The 24,297-nt window shown below is 43.4% G+C and overlaps 1 protein-coding gene across 2 annotated transcripts in view; it reads left to right on the forward strand.

Moving 5' to 3' along the window:
- ZNF277 (zinc finger protein 277) overlaps window positions 1-24,297 on the forward strand; it is an 86,330-nt gene that overhangs the window by 46,807 nt on the left and 15,226 nt on the right. For both annotated transcript variants that reach the window (XM_019653036.1, XM_019653037.1), the window contains exons 3-4: window positions 2,704-2,792; window positions 3,128-3,210. In XM_019653036.1, the coding sequence (XP_019508581.1) occupies window positions 2,704-2,792; window positions 3,128-3,210 (172 nt within the window). The remainder of the gene's footprint in view (window positions 1-2,703; window positions 2,793-3,127; window positions 3,211-24,297) is intronic.

Here is a 24,297-nt window from a genome sequence, read left to right on the forward strand (position 1 = left end):
GGACGAACTCGTCCTTGGGGTATTCAGTGGCAGCCCGGAGGGGACTCCATGGAGTGCTTGGAGCTCCTAGATTTCTAAGTCGGTTATCTTGGCCCTGGTTCTGCTGCGTAAATGTGATTAGTCACAAAAACAGATGTCTGTTTTCAGACTTCGGTTTGGAAGAACAGTCCATCTTCCGTTCCTGACATCTCTCACAGAGCTGCTCCTGGGGTTCTTTAGCCCTGTCACCACTTTGCAATAGAAAGCATGCTGATGGGAGAATAAGAAAAGTGGCTGGGATGTCATTTGTATTCTCTGAGGCCTTCTCTTGCCTCTTGTTTCTCCCTTTTTTTCTCTCTTCCTTGGAGGGAAGAGAAAAGCCACTGGTGGGGAGTAGGAAAGAGAATGAAAGTAGCCGTAGCAAGCTGTAGCGTGGAGGGTGCGGAGCCGGCCCGGGGCAGCCGAGGAAATCGGGTTTTGTAGATACTTTTCCTCCATGTGTACTTTGATGGATCGGCTATGCACGTGCCCCCTGCCTCGATACTTCTAAACAGAAGCCAGCGAGCGGCCAGCGAGTCATGGTGCATCAGTTACAGTATCTAAGCTTTGAGGCGGAGCTGGCGCCTCAGATGTATTATTTTCAGATCTCATAAGGAAAGGTCTAGCACTGTTCTATAAGCAAACAGTTCTCCCCGTACCTACCTGTCCAGGTCAAAGTGTGGTTGGACACGAGAAGAAAGAACTTCAACATGTGGTTCTATTTTTATACTTAATTCTTTTCCTTACATATTCTATACTCACTGTTGTCATCCATTTGTATTTTGTATTAGCTCGTGTCACAGTTCTCGCTTTCTCTCAGGCCTCTGTCCCAGCACGTAACTTTTTTCTAATACATGAATGCCCTTTCTATAGAACACCATGGGATGTAGAAACGAATGTTAAGAAAACGGAAAATAAGAACAAAATATTGGGAATTGGAGGCTACTTAGAAAATCTCCCAGGAATCTTCAGATGCTCTTCTACCTCTTTAAAACATGTATTGTGGGGGTGACCAGTTAGCTCAGGTGGTCAGAGCGTGGTGCTGGTAACACCAAGGTTGCCAGTTCGATCCCTGCATGGGCCACGGTGAGTTGCGCCCTCCCTAAAAGAACCAACTATGCCATTGTAGCATGAAAGCAATGTGTAACCAATGACCGTGGCTGTTCCCCCATGTAAAAATAAAGAAAGAAAACATGTATTGTGGACCTACTATGTATAAAACACGGCTAGGTCCTATATCAGGCCATTTAAAATGTCCAAATTCCTACTCTCTGTATGTTTCATCTGTTTCAGTAAGCCTCATCTCTGTCACAGGTGTTGGTTCTTCATTGTAAGTTTCTTTAATCTGTTAATTGTGTAGTCTGATAAACTGTTGTTGACCCCGAGAATGAATGTACCTCTTAAGAACGACTCCTGGTGGCTGACTCAAATTTAAAACCAGAGCCTAGCAGCCATTGTAAGCAGGGGCCTGTCACACAAACCACACTTCAGGGAGAAGCCTGCACTGAACTGCCAGCCTGCACTGTATTCCTGCCACCTGAGCCAACCCTTATAAAGGAGATCCTGGAATCTATTTCAACCAATAGGACTGAGGCTTTTCACATCCAATCAGAGCTGTGCAGCTATATCCTCATTTGCATCTTTACAACCCATCAGTTCAGTGCTATTTGACCAATCAAACTGAAGATTTGGAGTCCTCATTTATAATAGAAATGGCCCAATCAGGGTCCATCAGGCACTCTTAAGTCAGCCCACTTTCTGTCTCGGTGGAGCACACTTTGAGTTTTAATCAAAGACTGCATTTCCCCAGCTGGAGCTGCAACATCGGCTGAGCTGTCTCACCAGTCTTAACAATGGGGCCACCTCAGAAGAGCCTCTTTGTAGTCAAGCTGTTTCACAATTGGGCTGTTTGCACTGAATAAAGTCTCCCCCTTCACTGCACCCCGAATTGCGGATTCCTGTTGGTATGAAATTGGCACCAACGACCACCAGTTGACACTGTCAACTCTAGAGTCAGCCTTGCCATCCCCTTTCTCCCCGTGAAGGGGAACACATTCCCCTGGTACCATTTGACAGATGAGATTGCAGATGCCAATGTAAATCTTGTTAGATAAATGGAAAGGTGAGCCGCTTGTCGGGCCCTGTCACCTTCCTCACCCTCCATCAGATCTGCAGGTCTGAGTGCTACACGCTGATAAATTTTACAATGTAGCCAGTGTGCTACTTCTAACTCTGCTCATTAGATAGAAGAATTGTAAACCTGACTATTTTTCCAAAGGCTAACTTTGCCTCACATCAGACACAGTGTGGACATAAGGAACTTCACGCTCTTGTTATGTAGACACTGAATTCGGTTGACTTCTTGCATCATTATTATGACTGTTGTTATTTATGATTCATTTTAACTTTCCCATATGTCTGTTTATTGAACTTAGGGATAGTAAAGTTTAATCATTTTCATGCCTTTACAGAGTCATTTCATTTCATTAAATATTTAGTTCCTGTTTCTACAGTGCCATTTAAAATGCCCTTTCTAAGGAATGCCTTTCTATTTACAAATTTTCCAGCAGCTTTCGGTCAACATTTGATTTGTTGCTTTGGGATAATTAAATGTTCTAGAAAATTCTATTCTAAAGAAAGTACTATAGTGAGACCTCACCATCTTTTCTGTTTGATTGTCCTAAGGTACATTTTATATTGGAGGAAAAGGTTTGCTGAGCAGCCCATTACAGACTTTTGCAGTGTGATAAGAATCAATTCCACAGCTCCACTTGGTAAGTGAACATCTTGGCTACCATCTTTTTTGCACAATCCAAAAATTCCAAGGAATAATCTCACTTTAGGTTATGTTAGAATTCTCACTTAGGTTAGAATTCTTTCACTTTCATGATAACTAAAATTAAGTTGCTGTTTATATTGCCTAACTTCAATAAAGCTAATATATCTATATACCAGAAAAGAGATCCAGATAGATAGATAGATAGATAGATAGAGAGAGAGAGAGAGAGAGAGAGAGAGAGAGAGAGAGAGAGAGAGATGTATTTTAAAGGAATAAGTCCTATGGAAAAATTGATAAATGTTGTTTCTCATTTTTCTAATCTCTCAACAGAAGAACAGGACAATTATTTTTTGTTGTGCGACGTTTTACCAGAAGACAGAGTACTTAGAGAAGAGCTACAGAAACAGAGACTGGTAAGAACTGTTTTACAGGATGAACGGTTTATTGGACATACACACAGAATCATTTTTCTTATTGTTCTTTGGTTGTGGTTTTTACTTTTTATTCTGGACACTTTCAAACATACACAAAAGAAAAGACAATACGTCGAGATCTTCAAGCAGAAAAAAAGTACACACTTGATGGAAGATGAAAGAATTTCATGTTAAAAATGCAGAGAGAATTTTTGGCTTTGTTTTGCTTCCTGGATTATATCTAAAACAACAACAAAGCTTACACATTTTAAGTGCAATTTTAGCTGCCTGACACATGCTAGGGTTCAGCAGTCATGGAAAAATGCCCTCAGCTAAAATTGAGTTGAATTGATTAACTTCTTTTTTCTCCTCTTCACTGGAATGTGCTATGTACTAGCACTTCTACTCCCCTTTATGAATTAAGCATATGGCTTGATTAACCTAGTAGCCTTTCTCATTTTCAGCCTGAATCCTAAGCAAGCCAGTTTTAAAATCTCAGCATCTTTAGTCTTTCAAAAAGGTAGCAGTGTATACAACTGTTCACATTTTTATTTTCATAAATTGAACAGGCATTAATTTTTTAAGTTACTAATTTTGTATAAAAGTATGTAGCTTTCCATTACTATTTTTGTTTTAATCTCAACTATGACTTGAAATTGACTTGCTCTTCCTTTAGGGGTTACTTAGAAGTATTCCTCATATCTTTGGAGTTGGCTAGATATATTAGGAGAGAGAGCTATGATTTCAGTGTTTCTGCCAAATCCTCAAGAGATCTAGGAGGACAGTAAACCCCATCTACCATGATTTGAGAAAGTCCCCTGAAGCACGTTATGTTTTATAAACATCCCAAATGATTATTTCTCCCGTAAGGAGAGATGATATTGTTGGATGTTAATTTATATGTAAGAAAAATTATGCTTTTTCTGGAGCAACAAACCCAAAGAAGAAACAGGGCTCCCTGGGTTTCTTTTCTTTTCCTATTGTAATGTCTTAAGAAATCTGCAAGACAAGGAAGGATTCAGTTATGTATTATGGATTTTGTTTGCTTGTACAATTCCTAGGTGTTAATTTCCATGAATTTTTTCACTCTTGCTCACAGTGGCCTTAACTGAGAATGATCAAACTGTCATAACCTAGTACCCCCAAGGCCTTCTTTATGACAACTCAAAGCCTGCTGCTTCAGGCATCGCTGCTACTCAACACATAGCATCTTTACTATATGTCCACAGAGAGACTCACATCCCTAGAAAGATCTACTTCTATAAAATTTAGGTGGCTGTTTAAGACCCTGACACCAGTTCCAACCTGCAATTTTCTTTCTCCCGCACCATCAAGCACTTCTCCAACACCAACCTACGATTCAGCTCAATTCTGTCACCTGTCTACCCAGAGAGAGCGTCAGAAACCCACAGGTTAACTAAGGGCTCAGCCCCACAACTCTGCCCTCCACTTCAGATGCCAGCCACAGTCCAGCTCAGCTGTGCTTCTGACCTACTGGCTATGAACCCATGGTTCCCATGACCTTTCCTTGGGTTCGATGAATTTGCTAGAGCAGCTCATTGCTAGTTCCTGGAACTCAGGAAATCGGTTTCCTCACTACATAACCAGTATATTACAAAGGACATTAAAGGATAGGAACCAACCCGGGCAAATGAAGCGATACGGAGGGTGAGACCCCAAGCAAAGGAGCTCTGTCCCTGTGCAGCTGGGAGCCCGAAAGGCAGCTCGGGGGTGCCTTCTGGTTCATCAGCATGGAGGCTTCCCAAACCCTGTCCTTTTGGGGTTTTGTGGCAGCTTAGGCATGATTGATTAAATCATTTGACACTGGTAATTGAGCTCAGTCTCCCACCCCTCTCCCCTCCAAGGAGGTGGGGGTGAAGGTGGCACTAAGAGCTTCAGCTCTGTAATCACACGGTTGAATCCACTGGCAACTGGCCCCTATCTGTGGGTTCCGTGGGTGCTTTCCAGAAGCCACTTCAGCCGCATAACAAAAGACACCTTTGTAGCTCTCAACACTTAGGAAATTCCAAGGAATTTAGTAACTGTGTGCCAGGAACAAAGACCAAATATGTATTTCTTATTATAAATCATAACATCATACATTTTTACCAGCTTTATAGTCTGACAGTGATTAGATTTGATGAAAGTGAGCATTATGGCAGCTTTAAAGAAACAAAATGTGATGAAATTACAGTCAATTGGAGTAGATTCATAGAATTGCTCCTTAGCTAGATTAGACGATCGTATAAAGAAGCACGAGCATGCCTCATGTCATAAGAGAGTACAGTCCAGAGAGCCAAGGCAGACACTGTGTGCTTACCTTGATAACGACCTGGCGGAGTCTCTTGGAGCGCTGGTGCATGTGGGGCCCCTTAGAGCAGCATCTGCCATGTGGAAAGCACGCAAATGTCAATAACACAAAGAAGAATAATACTGCATCTTAACAAGGAGAAGGACTGGGGTAGTTGGAGAGTTGTAAAAAAGGGAAGAAAGTGCATTTGGATCTAAACTGACAAGAGAGGAGCTCTGAGATGCCCTAAAGTAAATGACAGAGGCTGGAGCGTGAGAGAACAAGACGGGAATAGCTAACAGTGAGCAGCTGTGGGCCGACCATGGAGCACCGCTGGCATCCGGAGTGTGTGGTGGGGCCTTGACTCAGCCTCAGGCGGCTGCTGGCCACCACCAGAGGCACCGCATACTGCACACGCATGAGCTTCCAGGGCCAATGCCTGGAACCCAGCAAAGTACCTCTACTTCTTCCTTACAGACTGCGCACCTGTCCCTCCACTTGCCCCGCCTCACCTTTTCCCGCCCCCTTATCTGTAGCCAATGTGAATCCTTTCAAAACAACTTACATCTTTATTCCCCAGAACATAATGTATAAAAGCGCCGCCAGCTCCTGGCTGGTGGACACTCTGCCTCCTCCAGGCAGCCCTAGGGCGGTGCTTTAGACTGCAGGCCCCGGGACCTGGTCCTTTTCTGGCTCATTTAGGGCTCAGTAAACCTTTCCTTCAGAAAAGCTTTCAGCCATGGAAAGTGTTTAACAAAATGTTCAATGCGTCTTCAGAAACGTTGATAAGTCTAGTCTGGCTGAAGTAGAATTTTTTTTGGAGGAGGAATGTGAGAGATTTGAAGAGGTAATATGGAGACAAATTGTGGAAATCTATCAGTGCCAGGAGCACTGACTGATGTCTCCTCACTGATCATAAGAGTGAAACGAAGATGATAATGTAGCTATAAAATCCACTAGAAGCTGACCCGTCCGGAGGTGAGGAAGAAGCTAACAGTTCTGGGCCAGCCTGGTGCCATGGCATCTGTTGGGCCCTGGGCTTCAGAGCAGCCTGTGAGGTTGCTGTTAGCTGCAGTTCCGTTGATGAGGAAACTGGCGTAGAAAGGCTGATTGGCCCAGGGCCACGTCAGGAGGGAGGCTCTGAGCCAGGCGTGCCTGGTCCATGTCTGTGCCGTCGCGCCCTGCCGTCCAGTCGTTATTTATTCAGCTTCCCACATGCCTGGAGGTCTCCTGACTGGTCTGTATCGGGGGTTTTCAGACCAGGACTGGAGTTCAGGGAAAGCAGAGGAACCAAGGTGAGGGGATCAACAGAAAGAAAAGATTTGCTGAACAGCAAGACCACAGGCTGGCTGCAGCCCGCGATTTCATCACAGTTTCATGCTGGTGCGGGCGACCTCCTTTGGGAAGTGGCAGTCATGACGGGATGTCTATTTTGTACCTAACAGGCTCTGTCAATCAGTAACAGGCATTTCCAGAAAGCAGTCCGAGTGACCAAACGACACAACTTGCAACAGAAGTCATAACACACCTTTTTTCTTCTGCCAAGTGAACAAGATTTGAAAATAAGAATACCAAATAGTGGCAAGAATGCTAAAAGACAAGCGCTTTTTCAGCTGCTTTTAAAAGCGGATTGGTGTCCGGCTCCGCAAAGGCAGTTGGACGTCACGTGTTGGAACTCTCGAGAACGGTTGTGCCCTCGGTCCAAGAATCACAGTCCCAGAGGATTATGACGTCACTTGCTCTGTAACGGCTGGGTTGGTTTTTCCTTATGTCGTTACTGACTGTATTTCATCAAACGATTCCTCTTCGTTAATCAGCTTCAGCCTGGCTTCTGGAAAGTGGTTTACACCGATTGAATTGCGTGGTGGCGATGGGTCTGTATAATCTCGCCTGTTGGTGTGAACTCAGCTTAGCGTCAGGAGGCTCTCGAGGGAAGGCCATGAGGTAGGAGCCTCCCAGGAGCCCGGGCGTGGCGTCTGCTCCCCGATCGCGTTCGTGTTGACTTGCACATGTGTCATCTTTCATGTTTCTCTCTCATTTGGAACTCTAAGGAAAGCGTGTAGCTTAAATACCTCTATGGTTTGCTCTTAGTTCAAAATGACTTTGTAACTTCTTTGAGGACAGGGTTATATTTAAATATCCTTTGGTAGCATTCACTGTACTGCTAACTTCAAGTTGGTATTTTCCCCCAAACCCCCTTTTGTTAATCCCTGTGTCTGAATGGCTGGAGGGATGTGGAGTCCAAGCGATCCACTTATGGTTACCATACCATATTGAAGGTAGAACTACATTTCTTTTCCCGGTTTTCTTCTAGATCACATGTTCTTGAGATTTGTGAGAGGTGTGTGTGTTCCCAGTTTTCTTTCTGAAATGCTTGACACGTCTTTGAATTTCTTCCTCTGTGCTCTGAAGGGAACTACAGAACCAGGAACGATGCCTGCGGGTTTTAGTAGCTTTTGCAGCCCCCCACTTCAGCTCCCGTCTTCAGCGTCCCCTCGATCTCGTCATTCCCCCTAATCGCCTCCCTCCTTCCTCTTCCCTGGGTGTTTGTGTTTCTCAGGGGCTTGCCCCCCACGTAGGGGTGCCGGGTATTCACTGTCATTCCCACCACGTGCTGATGGCATACCTTTAGGTGCTGGCACAGCGAGGTAGTCGCGGTAGGTACCTGTGGATTGAGTTCATCTGCAGCTTTCATCCTGGTCCCCCTCTGCACCCCAACACTGACTTTTCCCATGTTAAACCTTTCCATGGGGATTTTCAGTCAACACCTTAAGTTTAATGTTCCTAAAACTGAGCTTACGTTTTTCTCTTGCAATCTGCCTGTTCTCCTTTGCTTACATAATGGTACCACCATTCTCCTAGTCACTCAGTTTGGGAGTTTCTAGACGCATCTTGAGCTCACACCTCTTCCTCATCCCCACACCTAAGTCACTGTCAAGTCCTGTCAGTTCCTCTTCTGAGTCCCATGTCTGTCCCCTTCTTTGCAGTCCTAGTGCCTCTTGTGTTCCTGGTCTATGGGTTTACCTCTCTAATCAATTGGCATCACCTCCGGAATTTTATTATTAAAATATACAGCAGATCATTTTAGCCTCTCCTTCTACACCTGCGATGGTCTTTATCATCTATATAGTCATTAGGTTTTCTGGGCTCAAACTGCATTTCCATTGCCTTTCCCCTTCGTTCTTTCAGTTACCTGATGTCCAGTTCATTCACTCATTCAGTAAGTATTTATCTTGCACCAGACAGTGTTCTAAATGCTCTTGGTAGAGCGGTGGATGAAATAGCCCACGGTCCCTGCCCTTGTAGAGATTGCACTTTAGTGAAAACACTTGGTTTATTCAAGTTCGTTAGGTAATTTCGGGGTCCTGCTTTGTCAACCAGGAATGCCAGCCCACCAGCCCACCTGTGTAAATAGCACACCCCTCAAGACATTGCTCAAATGCCACATTGCCACAGAATCTTCCCTGATGTCACCTGTCAGAATCAATAACCCTCTGCTAAGCTCTATTTTAATTGGCTTTTCAATTGTAGTTAGTTGTTTAAAAATCTGTCTTCATTGCTGGATTAGATGACTCTTAATGGTTGGGACTTTCACGTTCATTTTTGTGTCTTCTCCGAGCCATGTTCATAAATTATGACATTTAATCCTGACAAATTGGGTTGGTATTTCCATAAAGTCTTACAGCCAGATCTCCCCGATTTAAAAAAAAAAGATATAAAATAGCCAAGGCAGACATCTTTAATCACTGAGTTACACTTTTCACTTAAACATTAATAAGTATGGGTTTTTCCATTTGCCTACAAGAGAAGATATGTGGAATTCATAAGCTCTCAGTAGCAAGATGTAACTTTTAATTAAATTGGGACGAAGGGAAACATCCATTTAGCTGCGTGGAATTTTTTTTAATCATTATAATAAATGTCAGCTTGAGAGGTCATTTATGATAACTATAAATATTTCATGAAAAATTTAACCTACATAGCAATTTGATCCTCTAGAGAGAAACAATGTTTCTTTGTTTTTAATGCACTTCATATATCCCACCTCCCCCGACAATAAATGAAATTATATATCTCCCACTAAGATTTTTCATCCTCATGCCACTTTCCTTAAGATTTTAGTGACTTTTAGTAAAGGATCAGATTATTTTATATCAGTGACTTCAAAGTAAAAAGTCACTTTACATTTACAACTTTTTTGCATAATTCCTAGCTTTGTAGGTACTCCATGTAGATTACATGGAGTAACTTTACCAAACAGAAGATGATATATTTCCCAATGAATGTAACATTAACAATGCAGCAAAAATCAAGTTAGCTAGACTGAGTGATTTTAACCTTCAGATTAATGTTTTCATTTAGGAGACAAATGTAAACCCAGTCTGAACCAATACTAACTTGATTCCTAAAGTACCCTTTTGACCTCCTTCAACAGAATTTAAATTTTACCTGGCATTTTTTTATATACATTGGCTCTGTGAGATCAGCAAGGCAATATCAGTATCTCTGTTTAGATCAAAGAACAAGGTCAAAGATATTAGGAGACATGCTCAAAGCCACATTATATACTATACTAAGCAGGAAGGGAAGCAACTCAAAACTATTTCCCAACCCCAAGCACCACCCTCTTTCCAGCTGTACCAGGATCCTTTATCAAATTTCATCTTCCTTCTGGAAGCAAATGTGACATTTCCTAAATTGACATTTGTTAGAGTGAATAAAAATGGATGAGCAGGACACAAATACATATATGAATAAAAAATAATGTTTTGTTTCCATTGCTAAGAGTTTTTTTAAAGAAAATCTAACTTCCTGTTATTTTAGGTCAGTGGTAGATAGGAATTTCTTATTCCTTTGGGCCTAAGCTGCTTCTCTTTTTTTTAAACCTGAAAATATTGTGTTTTCAGAATCCCTTCTATCGTTAGAGAAACATAGGGTTATACCTAACCTTGAGTTTACCCAGGAAAATACTTCCTCAGGTGGTAATACCAATGCATGCCACGTTGATAGCATCTCTTCTTTCGGTACAAGATAGGTATTTTGCAGTCTGCCATGCCATCTTTCAGTTTTTAAAAAGTCTTCTCCTCTTGCCAAGGCTAGAGCCCCTTGTGTCTTTAATACAGACAGAAATTAGACTTTTTTCATTCTTGTGTGTTTAATTCCTCCGTGTGTTTTTGTTCTGTACTTTTTTTTTTCATTGTGGTGATCTAATCTATGTAAGTAGTTACATTTATGGAGTTTTTTTCTCTACTAGTTAATTTTTTAGATGTTCTGTCTATCCTGTCTCTTCCTTACTCTTCAAAAGCCACCTCAGTGAGACTCAAAGTAGAAGGAAAATGCTCTTTCTACCCTGAGTAGCGAGCAGATGGTTGTTGGCTTTATCATCACAGTTTCAGAAAGGGTGGGAGGACTGATGTCTTTCAAGAAGGTGAGATATTAGTCAGATCAAATCTCATGGATTTGGGGGAGTATATCATGCAGTTAAGAAATCTCTCTCTGGGTTTTTCTGTTCTATTCCCTTTCTTTAGTCGTTTGCATGTCTTTTTTATTTATTAAGATCCTTGATACTGTTAAAGTTGGCTTTTCTTAGTCATAAAATGCTGAGAATGGTGGGTTTCGTTGATTTATTTTTAAAAACTGTAAAGTGTCATTGATAATACCTGATTTAGTAGTTATTCCTGCCTCTACGTGCAGAGATATGTTTTTGATTAAGTATATTAAGTATATTGTATGAATATAACATAAATTCAAATGCTCAAGTCATCAGGTTCTGGCAAACAGATTATCTTTCCCAGGGCTACATCACATTTTTTGACACTTAAAAGGGAATTCTTTGGAGAAAAAGTAGCTTTTTACTTGACCCTGGTCAGAGAGAGGGCTTCTCAAATATTTAAGTAAGTTGCAGGCAGATTCTGTTTTGAAAATGGTTAAAACTGTACAGTAATATCTGTACACAAAATATATTCATGTTTCTATCTCATTTTGTCAATCAGACTTGTCCTCTAATCTTTAAATTCATGGAAAGTTACTGAGCTTTTTATACTTTAATTTCCTCATACTGAGTATTACATCAGATGGGGAAAAGGGTGTGAGAGAAAAAAAAGCCTTCACCATAATCTTGAATGTGATTAAAATTAAAATGCCATACCCACTGTCAGAAGACGAAAGAACAAGAGGAGATGGTGTTATTTTTCACCCTGCCTGAGTTTGCAACAATCTGAAGACCATTTCAGTAATTTATATAATCGTCACTCAACTAATTTATATAACGCTAGTGATTAAAATTTCCTCATACTTTCAGATTTCTTTAGAGTCAAAGTCCATGCTCCTTACGGAGGCCTCCGAGGGTCTGGTGTGGGCCCCTCACCCGTTCACTCTCTCCCCGGCTCGCAGGGTAGCCGCACTGGCCAGGCCACTGGTCCCAGACATTCCCAGCTCTCTCCAGCCCGCTTGCTGTTTACTCTGCTCGCATGCCCTGCTCCCAAGTCACATGACTCTTCTGAAGGGAAGGGAAGAGATTTTGGAGGTGAGGTGAGCGTCTATGAGGGCCTATAGGCCGAGGATGGGAGGGAAAGACGTCAGTTGTAATTCAAATGGTTGACTGAAGTGATTTAGGAAAAATTACCTTCTGTGGAGGATAAATTCAGCTCTCAGCTACAGTGTAGATACTCAAACTTACATTGACTGGTTAATTTACTGAGAACTCTTTTCTCAGTGGGTAGGAAAGATTTAAACCTGTTCTGAATTTGAGATTATCACCCAAAAGAAGTCATTGCAGTGCCCAGTGTAATACCAAACCTTTATTTAACCTTTGGGAAATTTTTGCTGAATAAATGGCGTTTGTTTTAGCCAGTTAGAATGTCCAGGTCAGTTCACCTGTTTTCACCAAAACACCAACAAAATAAAACCGTCTGTTGTTTTCACTTCATTTACTCCTTTGGGTGGGCAGTAGGGGTGAGGAGTGGAGAGCAGGAAGTGGAGAGCAGACTTCCTTGGTCCCTGTCTTTTCTGTCACCGATGATAGCTGATGTACCGTTCTCTATGCCTTCCTGCAGTCCCTCAAAGGACTGCCAGTCCAGGATCCCAGTGCTATCCTTACGGCCGTCTTTGTCCCTTATGTGTTAGGGTCTGCTGTTTGCTCTGCAGCCTGCGTATGGTATAGTGAACAAGCCACTTCAGAAGAAAGCTTGCACTCTGGGACTCGCTTGTATCAACGGTATGGACCTTGTTCTGCATCTAACTAAAATTTTAATTTTTGTAACTTTTTTTAAGCCTCTATTTTGTCGATCATACGCTGTTTCATTTCTTACCCTGAACTTTTAGTGATGACTGAAAACTTAAGAAAACGTAAATTCTAAACTCTTCCCCAATTGATTCTTCTTCAGTATTTTTCCTCCTCTAAGATTCCTGATTGCTCATGTTTTTATCCGTTTTTTGAGAGGCTCTTTCCCAATCCCGACTCGTAAGCTGAAGGTAATTGCAGTCTGGACCTTTACCAGTCCCTGGACGTAACAGGACCAGCGTGCCGGGGGTGGGCGCGTCTCCTCCGTCGTCCAAACCTGCCCGGTCTTTTAAAGTGACACCTTCATTTCCATAGATTTTCCATATCTTCAATATGTAATGTATTTCTTTACATCCTTCAACACCCACATGCGTGCCTCTGACTTCCTCATGTCCGAAGAAAAATGCTTACGGGGTGAGCTGGACCAGCTACAGGGTCGGGCGCTTCAGGCCTGTCTTACCAGCGCCTCCACCTCGGCCCTTATGCGATGGATGGCACACTCAGAAAGAACGGGAATCTCATTAAATGTCCGCATTCCCGCCCCACCCCTCTGCCTGAATCAGGGCAGGATTTGGGTCCCTCCCCCAGCAGCTTCCTGCTTTTGCTTTCTGCGCTCAAGAACCGGCCCAGGAGGCAGGAGGGGTTTTGTGCCTGTTCACGGTCGAAGGGCGCTTGTTCCTGTTTCTTTGCCCTACTCCTTAGAATTTGGAGGAAACACACGGAAAAGAGCAAGGCCCCTTTGTGTCGAGCGAGGCCCCTTTGTGTCGAGCGAGGGCTCCCAGCGACTTGGCTTCAAGAATTCTGTGAAATGGCAGCTGTCCGTTCCCTCACCTGGCCTTTTCCTCCCAGGCTCTGCCAAAGGTGAAGAGTCCGAGTCCGTGTGTCCCAGCCTCTCCCAGAGGCTAATCACCTGTTGAAATTCAGTTCAGTTGCCTTGTGACATCGGCTTTTTGGATTCAAAATAAGTTTTTTGTTTGTTTTGGGTTTTTTTGGATTATCCACCATTTTCTCATTTTAACATATTCTCTTGTGGCTTTCTTCATCCTCAACAGTGGAACCCTCCTCCCTCTGCTTCATTCTAATTAACGTCTTAGTGATTAAATGCCGCTTTTGGTTAAAGTATAGATGCTTTTCCTCCTTGCATAAAGTTTAAAAAGATACACACATATTTGTACTAAAGGAGGCACAGCTTGGAGAGGCCAATGACCCTACTAACTAGTTGTTACAACTAAATGCTAAAAGCTATTGCCTGGTATCTAATCTTGGCTTTTTAGCTGAATTAGCAGTGATAGTTGTATCAGTAAATTGCTACAATCAGTCACTTTGGTATATGTTTTGCCTCAAGCTTGTCTTTGGAGGATAACCCAGCAAATTATGTCACTCATTGCTGGGTGTTCTTTGGATAATCCCCCCACAACCTGCCACCCACCCATGCAGTCAGGGCTAGGTAGCTGGCAACACTTCACTTAAAATTGAATCCCTGTTAAAAATCATGACCATGACAAATGAAATACAACTTCGGAGGCCAGTAGTTGGTGTTGGGAGGGTGGGGGGGGAATTAGAATGACTTTTTTAGGGGACTCCTTTGTCAGGTGCATGGCTATTCTCTTGAGTCATTTTTTACAAAGAATTAAATGACGTTCCGTGCAAACTCCAGTCCATGTTAGGACCAAGTGACTTTTATAAGACAGTGTCAATCCAAATGTCTCCTGAGTAACTTTCTAAGGCCTGTGGCTCTACATCCAAGCGACAGCTTAGAAAAGCAACATTCCAGGTACCTAACTAGAAGGACAAAGTCAAGATTATTACCAACCAACGTTTATGAAAACCCAGGTTCGGGGGAAATTATTCGAGGAAGCTCATCATTTTTCTAGATAGTCTTAAAACTCTCCCCCTCGGAGCAGGAGGAAGCCGGCGTGTGTGCGGTCTGTCCCTACGACCCCGACCCCACCTGTCTGCACTGCTCTTCCTGAGTTTTAGGACATGCTTTGGCTTGGGAGTCAGCTTGCTCTGAGGATCAATATGAGAAGCCATCTATGTTGCTTGGTCTATTTATTCTAAGTAGAGTGTCCTTTGTATCACATAGTATATTTAGCATCAGTCACTTCTGCTTGCCCAGACGTAGGCAGACTTCACAAGACAGCCCTCCACGAGACTGTTCCCTCTGTCGGAGGATCTCAAGGCCACCTTCACTCCTGACTAGCTGGCTACAAAGTAAGGGGTTCCCATGACCCCCTCAGATTCACTGATTTGCTACAACTCGCAGAACTCAGGTGGGCACTATACTTAAGATTACAGTATTTTTATAGAAATAAGTACACGTCGGAAGCAGCCAAACAGGGCTGCACAGGCAGGTCTGGGAGAGTCCTAAGCAGGAAGCTTTCATCGTCCTCAGAGACGCGTTGCCCCCCGGCACATCAGAGTGTGACAGTATGCAGAGCACTGCCAACCAGGAAGGCGTACCTGAGCTTTGGTGTCCTGGGCCCGCACTGAACCTTCACGGCACGTGACTGGGGGGACCACTGACCACGTGGCTGAGCCCGCTCTCCAGTTCTCCCCTTGCTGAGGTCAGGCTGACATCTTGTCCTCATGGCTTCCTGGTGTGGCGGTCCCCATCCTGTGTTACCTCATTAGCATAAACTATCAGGTGGTGTCAAAAGACCCCTGTAAATAACAAGGACACTCTAGGCACTCAAGAAATTCCAAGGGTTTGGAGGTGATCTCCCAGGAACAAGGGACAAAGCAGCCAAACTCTGTTACACAACCCTACCTGACTTGCTTCCCTTTTCTAACAAAGCTGATGGCCAGACTTGACCTCTGTTAGGTGTAGGGACGTGTGTGTGTGTGCACGTATTTTTATTTTTTACCTTCATGTGCCCACCCTACCCTACCCTATTTTTTCTTTTCTTTACTCATTTTTATGCTATACAGTTTCATAGCAGCCAGAAACACTTATTAGAACCAGATGAGGGTATAAATGAAATAATCTCAAATACCTCAGAGATAATCTGTGGTTCTGGAAATAGAAAGCAGGCGGAATAGGAGCTGCTTCTGCCTTCCTGGCAGCCTTGAGGCCACTGCTTTAAAGTAGTAAGTTTGCTGTGTTCTCTGCGGGCACGTGCAGCCGTGCTGGAAAGAAAGCTATGCGTGTTCCGTTTCCGCTCACGGCCACTCACTCACACAGCACTCAGCCGGACACTGCTGTGCATCTAGCACGTCAGTGTCTGTAAAAGCACTTTGATATCTGTGATTAACCACATCAGTCTTAGTTTTCCTCCTTACATTACAGCAAGCTGTTTCCATCGGCTTTGTCGTGCTGCACATCAGCTTTTGCTTTGCTGTGTACAAATACCTACCTTGACATTTTCTAAATTGCTTTTTCCTAAATTGACTGATTTTTATAATTTTCAGCCTAACTCACATTTTCATTTTCTACTTATATGTCAATCCCCTGACTGTGTGGAGTGCCATCTGCTGTATCTGCTATTTCATTGATGTTCCCCTGCTTTCAGCCTGTGCATAAAGATGAAAAGCCATGTGCTGACCCCACTGCTACCACACTCGACCTTTTCAACCAATTAGCCAGACATACAGCTTGTTATCATGACTCTTCGCCTAATACATAAGCTGGTCTTGTATTCTTGCAACTGTGCTTTTTATCCAAGCCCATTTTGCAGTGACACTTGTATGTGATTTCATCAGCTGCTTTGAGGTTCAAACATACAGCACCTGTGGCCTCTTCATCGTCCTCTCCTGTAAATCCATGAAAAAGACTTTTTAGGAAAATGAAACCACAAAGCTGGTAGGCTTCCATTTGCACATCTTTATGGATTATCTCCTAATAGTATACTTTTTTGTTCGTAAGTGACTTTCAGACATATGCTACAACTAATCCCATCAGATACCAGGCTTTACAAAGGAAGAAAGGAAAGAAGGGGGAAAGAGGGAAGAGAGAAGACGAAGGAGAGAAGAAAGGAAGAAAATGTGTGTCTTGATTGCCTCCATGGCTTCCTTTGGTTTTCTCCTCCCTGAGGCCTGATGTGTGCTTCAGAAAGAAGCACAGAATCTCTAAGGCTCAGTTCGTTTTCTCACATCCTAGCAGGTCAGCAGCCATGGGAACAGGTTTAGGGCATAGTGATGACGTGGCTGTCTTCTCCCTAGAGCCCTAACCATTCGAGTATGTGAGGAGGTGGAGACCGTGGGAAGCAGCACCTCCACTCAGCAGTGACTGTGGGCCCCTGTCTGGGAGGCAGAGTCTGGGGGGACCATGAAGATGAATGAAGCAGTGCCGCCCTCGGGAGCTTATTGTCTGGGGGACATCCTGAGTTGGTTACATAAAAATAGTCACCTTAACAAGGTTTTCCTAGCACTGATCCGTATACTTCGGAAGACCCGTATTGAGTTTGGGAAAATTCCCCTTCGCCACACATCGGAGTCTAAGCCCCAGGCTGGGATTGGTCTGTGGTTTGCTTGAGAGGCACCTAGACACCAAGCGACGTGTGAATGCAGGATGGTCTCCGTGGGAGTGGGGTGGACAGGAACATTAAAGGGCGGTCTTGGAACAATTACCAAAATTAAATTTTGCCTGAATATTACATGCTATTTTGGAGTTATTTTGATTTTCTTAGGTGTGGTAATAATGGTATTGTGATTGTGTGGAGGAGCATGTTCTTATTCTTAGGGGAGGCACGCTGAAGTGTTTAGGAATGAAGTGTCCTGATGACTGCAACTGATTTTCAAATGGTGCAGCAGAAAAAAAGATGCGTAGTGCATAAATATATTAACATTTGTGTGTATTGTGTGTGTCTGTATGTGTGCAGAGAGAGAGACAGACAAATCATTAACAATTACTGAATGTAGTTATTGGGTAGAGGAATGTTCATTGTGCTGTTCTTTCAACTTCTCTGTGTTTGTGAAGTTTTTCATAATAAAAAATTAATAACAAAATAAAAGAGACAGTGGCACAGTTAAGGAAAGCTACCTGACTTGAATAGCTCCAGGTTGACCACTTGATTTAGCATATCATGACATAACTACAAATCATTTTATTCACCCAAATCCACTTTTGGCAAGTTAGTGAGAACTTTCTTCTTAATTTACTGAATGATTATAATTGGATAATGAAAGCTATTACAAATATAATAGTCACAAAATTAAAATAATTTTTCCCTTCATCTGATTTCAGTATAAGTAAAATTGTATCAAAAGTGTATGTAATATATTTGGTATTCATATTTTAAGAAATGATGACATTTTCCTATTTGTTTTATAAGGCACAGATACTTGTATAATAAGCAGTAGACCATTTATTAAAATGAGTACAAAAAAGACAAAAGTAAAAAAAGAAACAATAAATAAAAGAAAAAGAAAAAAAGATGAGTAGATTTTGTTAGAGTGAATAAGTAGGAAAGCAGTTTGCTGGTTTTTTTAATATTTTTAAATAATGTTCTACTTTAATATGCCTAGTTTTCTTAATTATTGGAATCAGTAATTATTACTCTATTCATTTCCTTGTTTTGACTTGCATCTCCTGTATTTCTCAAAAATCCATCTTGGTTACAAACATGTATTGTAGGTATGCTTTTAAGATATAGTCTTACTAAAAGTATATATACAGTATTAAAAGTAAAAATGTTAATTGAAAAAAAGTTAAAACGTCCCCCAAATCCCTACCCTATAGCAACATAAAATTCTCTTATGTATCTGTGTATTTATAAAAATTATCAGTTGTAAGTTAAAGAAAGTTGAACTTTTAAAATCATAACCAATAATAAAGTTCTTTTAATAGGATAGTTTACATATACAGTAGGGTATTTGTTTAAATGGATATCTTAACCCTTACTGTTGCTGTGGAAAGCTCTCTACTTTGTGTGGAACGTAAGTGACTCCATCTTTTCAGCGAGAAGAACTTTTCTTAAACACTGTTTACATGCGTAAGTACCTTGTTTTCTCTAACTCAAATAGTTTTAAATATGCTTTGGTAAGACCCTTAAAGCTAATCGCCGCCCTGACGTCTGGGTGACCCTGGCCTTCAGCCTCCCCAGGTGAGCTCCGGAACGTGTACACAGCGCTCTGGGCTGCTCACAGAACCCACATTCATCGTCTCCCTGGGGCCAGGCGCCGTCCATGTCCCTTTGCTCGTTTGAGCATTCTCACTGCTTTTAGCTACAAAACACAGAGTGGGAGACGGGGTGCAGGTGCACGTCTTGCTGTCGCCCCGGGATGCTTGGAGTACTAAGTTCCCTGTTAAACCCTTCACACGGACAAGCGGGACCTGTCTGCCTCTTTCTCTGGCCTGTCAGCTCCTTCCGCGTTTGGGGGCTGCTTTGAATACGCAGCCCTCATCCGAAACAAGTTTATATTACATAGGAAATATAAACCGTGGCAGTAAGGGGTAATCAAGAGTCTCACACACTGCTCTCCTCTGAGAAGTCCATTTTGATTTTCAGGAGAGCATTCCGCTTTGTAACGTGTGTGCTGTTGCACCTGGGGTGTAAATGTAGTTGCCATGCATTTCTGGGGACCTACTGTAAGAAATTGCCCATGTGGCTAAGGGAGCTCAAGTTCTGTTAGTACTGGTGGGTGGAGACATAAGCAAAATAGGTGGCGATGGACTGCTACGAACAGTCGCAAAAGCCTGTATCACTTCTAGCGCAAACGTGGTCAGGGACAGTCACCGTCATGACTTGCAGAATGTTTCTAAAGCCGCTTAGAGACAACCAGAAGCTACGGCCTCGAGAAGGGCATGCCCAAAGCCACATGAAGAATCCCTCAGTCACAAAAACAGGACAAGAATACAGACCCCCTGAGTCCCAGGGAGTTCCCACTCAGCCCCGAGACGGAGCGTTTGCACTGAGCTCTGAAGGAAGAGGGTGGCAAACTCCAATAGACAAAGCTGATGAGGAAAAAGAGCAGCTGCTCCAGGCGGTCGAGTAGCTTGAGGACTCCTGATAGGAAGTGAGGGCTGCTATCGCCAATACTAACGCACAAACTATTGTACTGGTGTTCTGGTTTCTCCCTGTAACAGGGCTTACATGCGGAAGCAGTGCAAGAGAAGGCTTGTAGAGACCCGGGGTAGAATCGGCGACACGTTGTGGGTGCCATTCTAAAGACTGGATTTTATTCAGAAAACAGGGAACTATCTCGTGTTGCTCCAGTCTTCACGAAGCCCTCGTTCTAGTCCTAGTCACTTACAGATATGGTCATTATATACTTACAGACTCAGTTTTTAAGGCCCATTTGCAATCAAATTTTGACTTCCATCCCTCTGGACATGCATCAGATAAACATACTTTTTAAATGTATGTACAGAGAAAGTCTTTCCTATAAATCTGTCCATCTGGTAACTTCAGTAGATCCAGATAGCAGAGGACACAGAAGTGAGAAACAAAGCATTCCTACCAGATGAAATTAACTGCCAGACGAGAGTGGGGACTACTCTGTCTCAGGTACCAATCTTCTGACTTCAGGTTATCTATAGAATTTGATTATCTGGGCTTTATTAGTGGATTTTGAGAATCCCTATAGTTTTGTTCTAGGCTAAGGAGAGAACCAAAAGTCTAAACAGCGCATAGCAAATAGCGAATGGAAAGGAGGGGTGGGTCGGGGAGCCAGTCGGAGGGCACAGACGGAGGCTCACCAGCAGGGGTGACAAGCTTTGGTGAGGAAAAGTAGAGACAGATGCCATAAGAGAGGGAAGAAAATCAAACGCGAGTTAGAGTCATTTGTTAGGGACAAGTGATCCTCAAAGGAAGGTATCTGTTACAGTCCAGCACAGCGGGTACTGTGCCTCATACACAGCAGGGGAATTATGTCTTGAGTTTGGAAACTAGAGGAAACATATGAAGCGTCTTGGAAACCATCTTGTGCAAAGCTATTAACCCTTTGAACACCAAATTAAAATGTCTACAGTCTAGAAAATTTGCTTGTCCTCTTTTTCTAATTCAGTCAGGAAGAAGGCATAATTGTATTTCTATATATTACCCGTCCTGTTATTTTGATGTGTCCTGATGCCACAAACGCCGAGAAGCTAATCCATACCAGACGCATGGAAATGTAACTTTTGTGTGGCCGTTTTGTAAAAGAGATTTTTATGTTGCCCTACCTCTCCAGATCCCTGTTCCCCCTGGATTCTGAACTTGTTTGCTCACTAAATAGGAAGGTCACAGTTAGAAGCCATGTATCTGCATATGCTCCGGTGGGCACCTGTTGAGGAAAAAAGCAAAGGTGCTATCCTGACAATCACACCGTCTCGGGCACCGAGCAGCTTTGTAGCTTTAAACAAGTCATCCCAAGGTCTCTTTCTAGGGAGTTAGGAAATAGCTCCGTGAGGCCCCTGTTCATTGTCAGACTCTAACAAGCCAGCACTGAGCAGTATTGTGCAGAAAGGAGTCCGGCTGGAGCGGGCAATTGTGGTTAGAAGAAGCAGAACACGTTAATGGGGAGACAGCAGGAAAAGAGCGAAAGAAGGAGCGGGCCGAGCAGGCACATCAGTGCAACCGCAGGAGTCGGGTGTGGCGAGAATAGAGGCTGGAGCTCAGCAGTCGGAGCAGAGTCCAGGGACGCTGGACGACCGGGTCACGGTCCACTCTTCCCCCATCAGCTCGTCCTTGCATCAGTGATATCATCGTGACAAAAGTATGCCGCTGACATGAACAGCAATCAGAGGTGGGAGCAGCAAACGGTGTATGCAGCTGCCTTGAAGGAAGGTCTGGGAGAGAGTCTGAAAAGGGCGCATGCGATGATGGACAAAAGGCAGATCTCGACAGAGCCACGTCGGGTGAAAACTAAAGGACGAAGGAGTTGTGTGCAGCCTGCCAGGCCGGGGACGCAGCGGGTGCCCCACGGACGTCGGCTCTCACTGTGGTTGGAAAGTGCAGATAAAGTCGCTGGGAACCACCGTGCCGTGTCGTCACCCTGCGAGAGGGGCTCCAGACCAGAGAACAGAGCAGCGGGGTTTTACTTACTGGCCCTCAAGCAGCCTCTGGCCCCCTTGCCCCGGCTGCCCCACACCGCCTCTAATTGACCAAAGTGTAAGTCAGGCCCCCCCAAGAAGAGCCAGTTTCCGCACAACTCCAAGTGTCTGCGCTCAGGTCGTGCCATTCAGGGTCGACTGATAAAACTGAAGTTTGGCTAAAGACATGGCTTAGCCTCACTCAGCGTTCGACTCACAAATCTTGTATGTTTGTGTTGAGTCAAAACCAAGAAAATATTGAGTAAGATTTTTCTCTAACCGAATTGGGGTTCTCACAAGCGTGAGGAATGTGAGCCAGGATGATGATTTCTAATGAGCACGGACGGTTCTTGTGGGCTGGAAACAGGAGCAGGCGCAGGAGTGGTGCTCAGCCTTCCTGCAGGGCGGCACCAGCGATCGTTATCAAGGAGCTTGATAAATGCCATATGGCCTTTCTGGAAACGTACCACCAAACGACTAGAAACGTTAATCCACTGAAGAAAAAAATTAAGAAATCACGATGAGAAAAATCAATTCAGTGAACTTCCGGCTTCAGCCCTAATGGAATAATGGATCTCACACTTGCCCTGTAAACCCGAAGACAGACTGCTTCATATAGTTTATCTATCCGCTGGGTTTTTGTTTTCGCTGCTAACCAAGTTGTTGATATAGGGCCCTGAAACGTGTTTTGTTCTTTTTTTAGTCAAGCCATGTGTGTTTGTGCAAGTTCAGCTTTCTTTTCCGGCACCTCCCTTATTTGACTTCCACTGTCAATCTCACTTGTAATGTAAAGCGCACTCAAAGAGCAGTAATGAAAACTGCCTGGCACACCGACCGCCCCCTTTATTTCATCTGCTTTCGTCTGCCCACTGGCCACCAGCATAAAGCCCTAACCTTCATGATCTGAAACGTGTTCTTCGGTATTTCCTGTACTCCTCAAGTGCCGAGCCAGGGCCTTCCGTTCTGCGTGCTGGAACTCCAGCACGTTCCATAACTTCTGAGACTTCTGGAAGCTCCCCACGGAACTCCTCTGTACATGTTCAGCTCAGGATTTGCACAAAGATTCAAATACCCCCAGTGCAGGTTTCCTGAGCTGCTTCTCGGCAGCTCTCTCTTCTGTAGCACCTTGTTCCACAAATGCCACTCGCTTGAGTGTCCTCAACGCCAGTCGTTTTCTTCTGGACCCAGTGTGGTAGCTATAGTTTTTTGGGGTTTAATCTACCTATGTTGCAATTTGGAAGATACCACCCCGCAGAAAACTGACAAGGGCCACAGGCCCATGCTGTCTGATCGGTGTCTGAAAACATAAACTATATGAAGCAGTTTGTTCTCTAGTTTATGAGGAAGTGGAATATCCATTATTCTATTATGGCTGAAACCAGTTCATTGAATCGATTTTTGTCGGGTGGCTTCTTTTTTTTTCTTCTTCTTCAGTGGGTTAATATTTGTAGATGTTTGCTGATGCATTTCCAGAAAGGCCAGATGGAATTTATTAAGCTTCTAGATACCAGCTCATTTCTATGCTGTTCTGTAAATATTTACTTATAGAATTGGCAATAAACTTCATGAGGTTCCTGTTTTGAGCTCCATGTCGTACGAGAAGCGAGAGGGTAGAGCGGGTGTCATATCAGAACAGCATAAAGGCTTTCTTTCACATTCAAAGAGTTTTCATATCCTTTCAGAAGACAAAGCAGGCAACAGCTACCAAAAAGATGGATGGCTAATAAGCAGAGGAGCTTGGCATTGGGTGGATAACAATATTGTCCACCATTTAATAACCCACGCACAATTTGAACTCTTTACATAAATTACCTGTAAACAGTGCTGTGAGATAATATTTTTATTTTCATCTTAAAAATGAGAAGACTGAGGATTAAAGATGTTAAATTGAGTACAAGTGAGAGCCAGATTTCAAACCTAGGTCTGTTCAGTTTCAGAGCCTCAGCTCTTAATTGTACCATTGCGTAGAAATGGCTGCATGATAAAAATGGGAATTAAGCTGGATCTTAAAGAACAGGCAAGAGTGAAAAAGAAAAGAGAAGTAAAATGACCTCAAGGAAAGATAATGTGTAGAGCCACACTAATTAGAGCAGGGTCTTACCAAAGCATATTTAACATTATTTGAGCTAGAGAAAGCAAGGTATTTATGCAGATAAACAGTGTTTGAGAAAGGTTTTTCTAGCAGAAAAGAGAGGAAGGATTTGATGGAAAGAGGAGTGGAATCAGTGAGACCCCTGGAGACTTACTGATGGTAATCCCACAATGATGAAAAAGCAGACGCAGGCTGATGACATTGGGACTGGTGGAGAGAAGTAATAGGACAGATAGCTCGAGCAAAAAATTGACCAGAACCTGATTACAAACTAATCTGAGAATTCCAGAAAGGAACAGGTCAAAGATCCCACCACATCTTTGTTTTTGAAAAAGGGCGCGGATGGGAGACGACTAATAAAGCCAGGAGGAGGGACAGGTCTGGGAAGTGTGGTGAGACCTGTTGACCGAGTTTCCTACAGCGCCGCCCAAATGGAGCGTCTGCAGGCATTTAGCAGTGTGGACCTGGAG

Source organism: Hipposideros armiger, unplaced genomic scaffold (assembly GCF_001890085.2).
Source record: "Hipposideros armiger isolate ML-2016 unplaced genomic scaffold, ASM189008v1 scaffold_192, whole genome shotgun sequence".
In the NCBI taxonomy this organism is placed as follows: domain Eukaryota; kingdom Metazoa; phylum Chordata; class Mammalia; order Chiroptera; family Hipposideridae; genus Hipposideros; species Hipposideros armiger.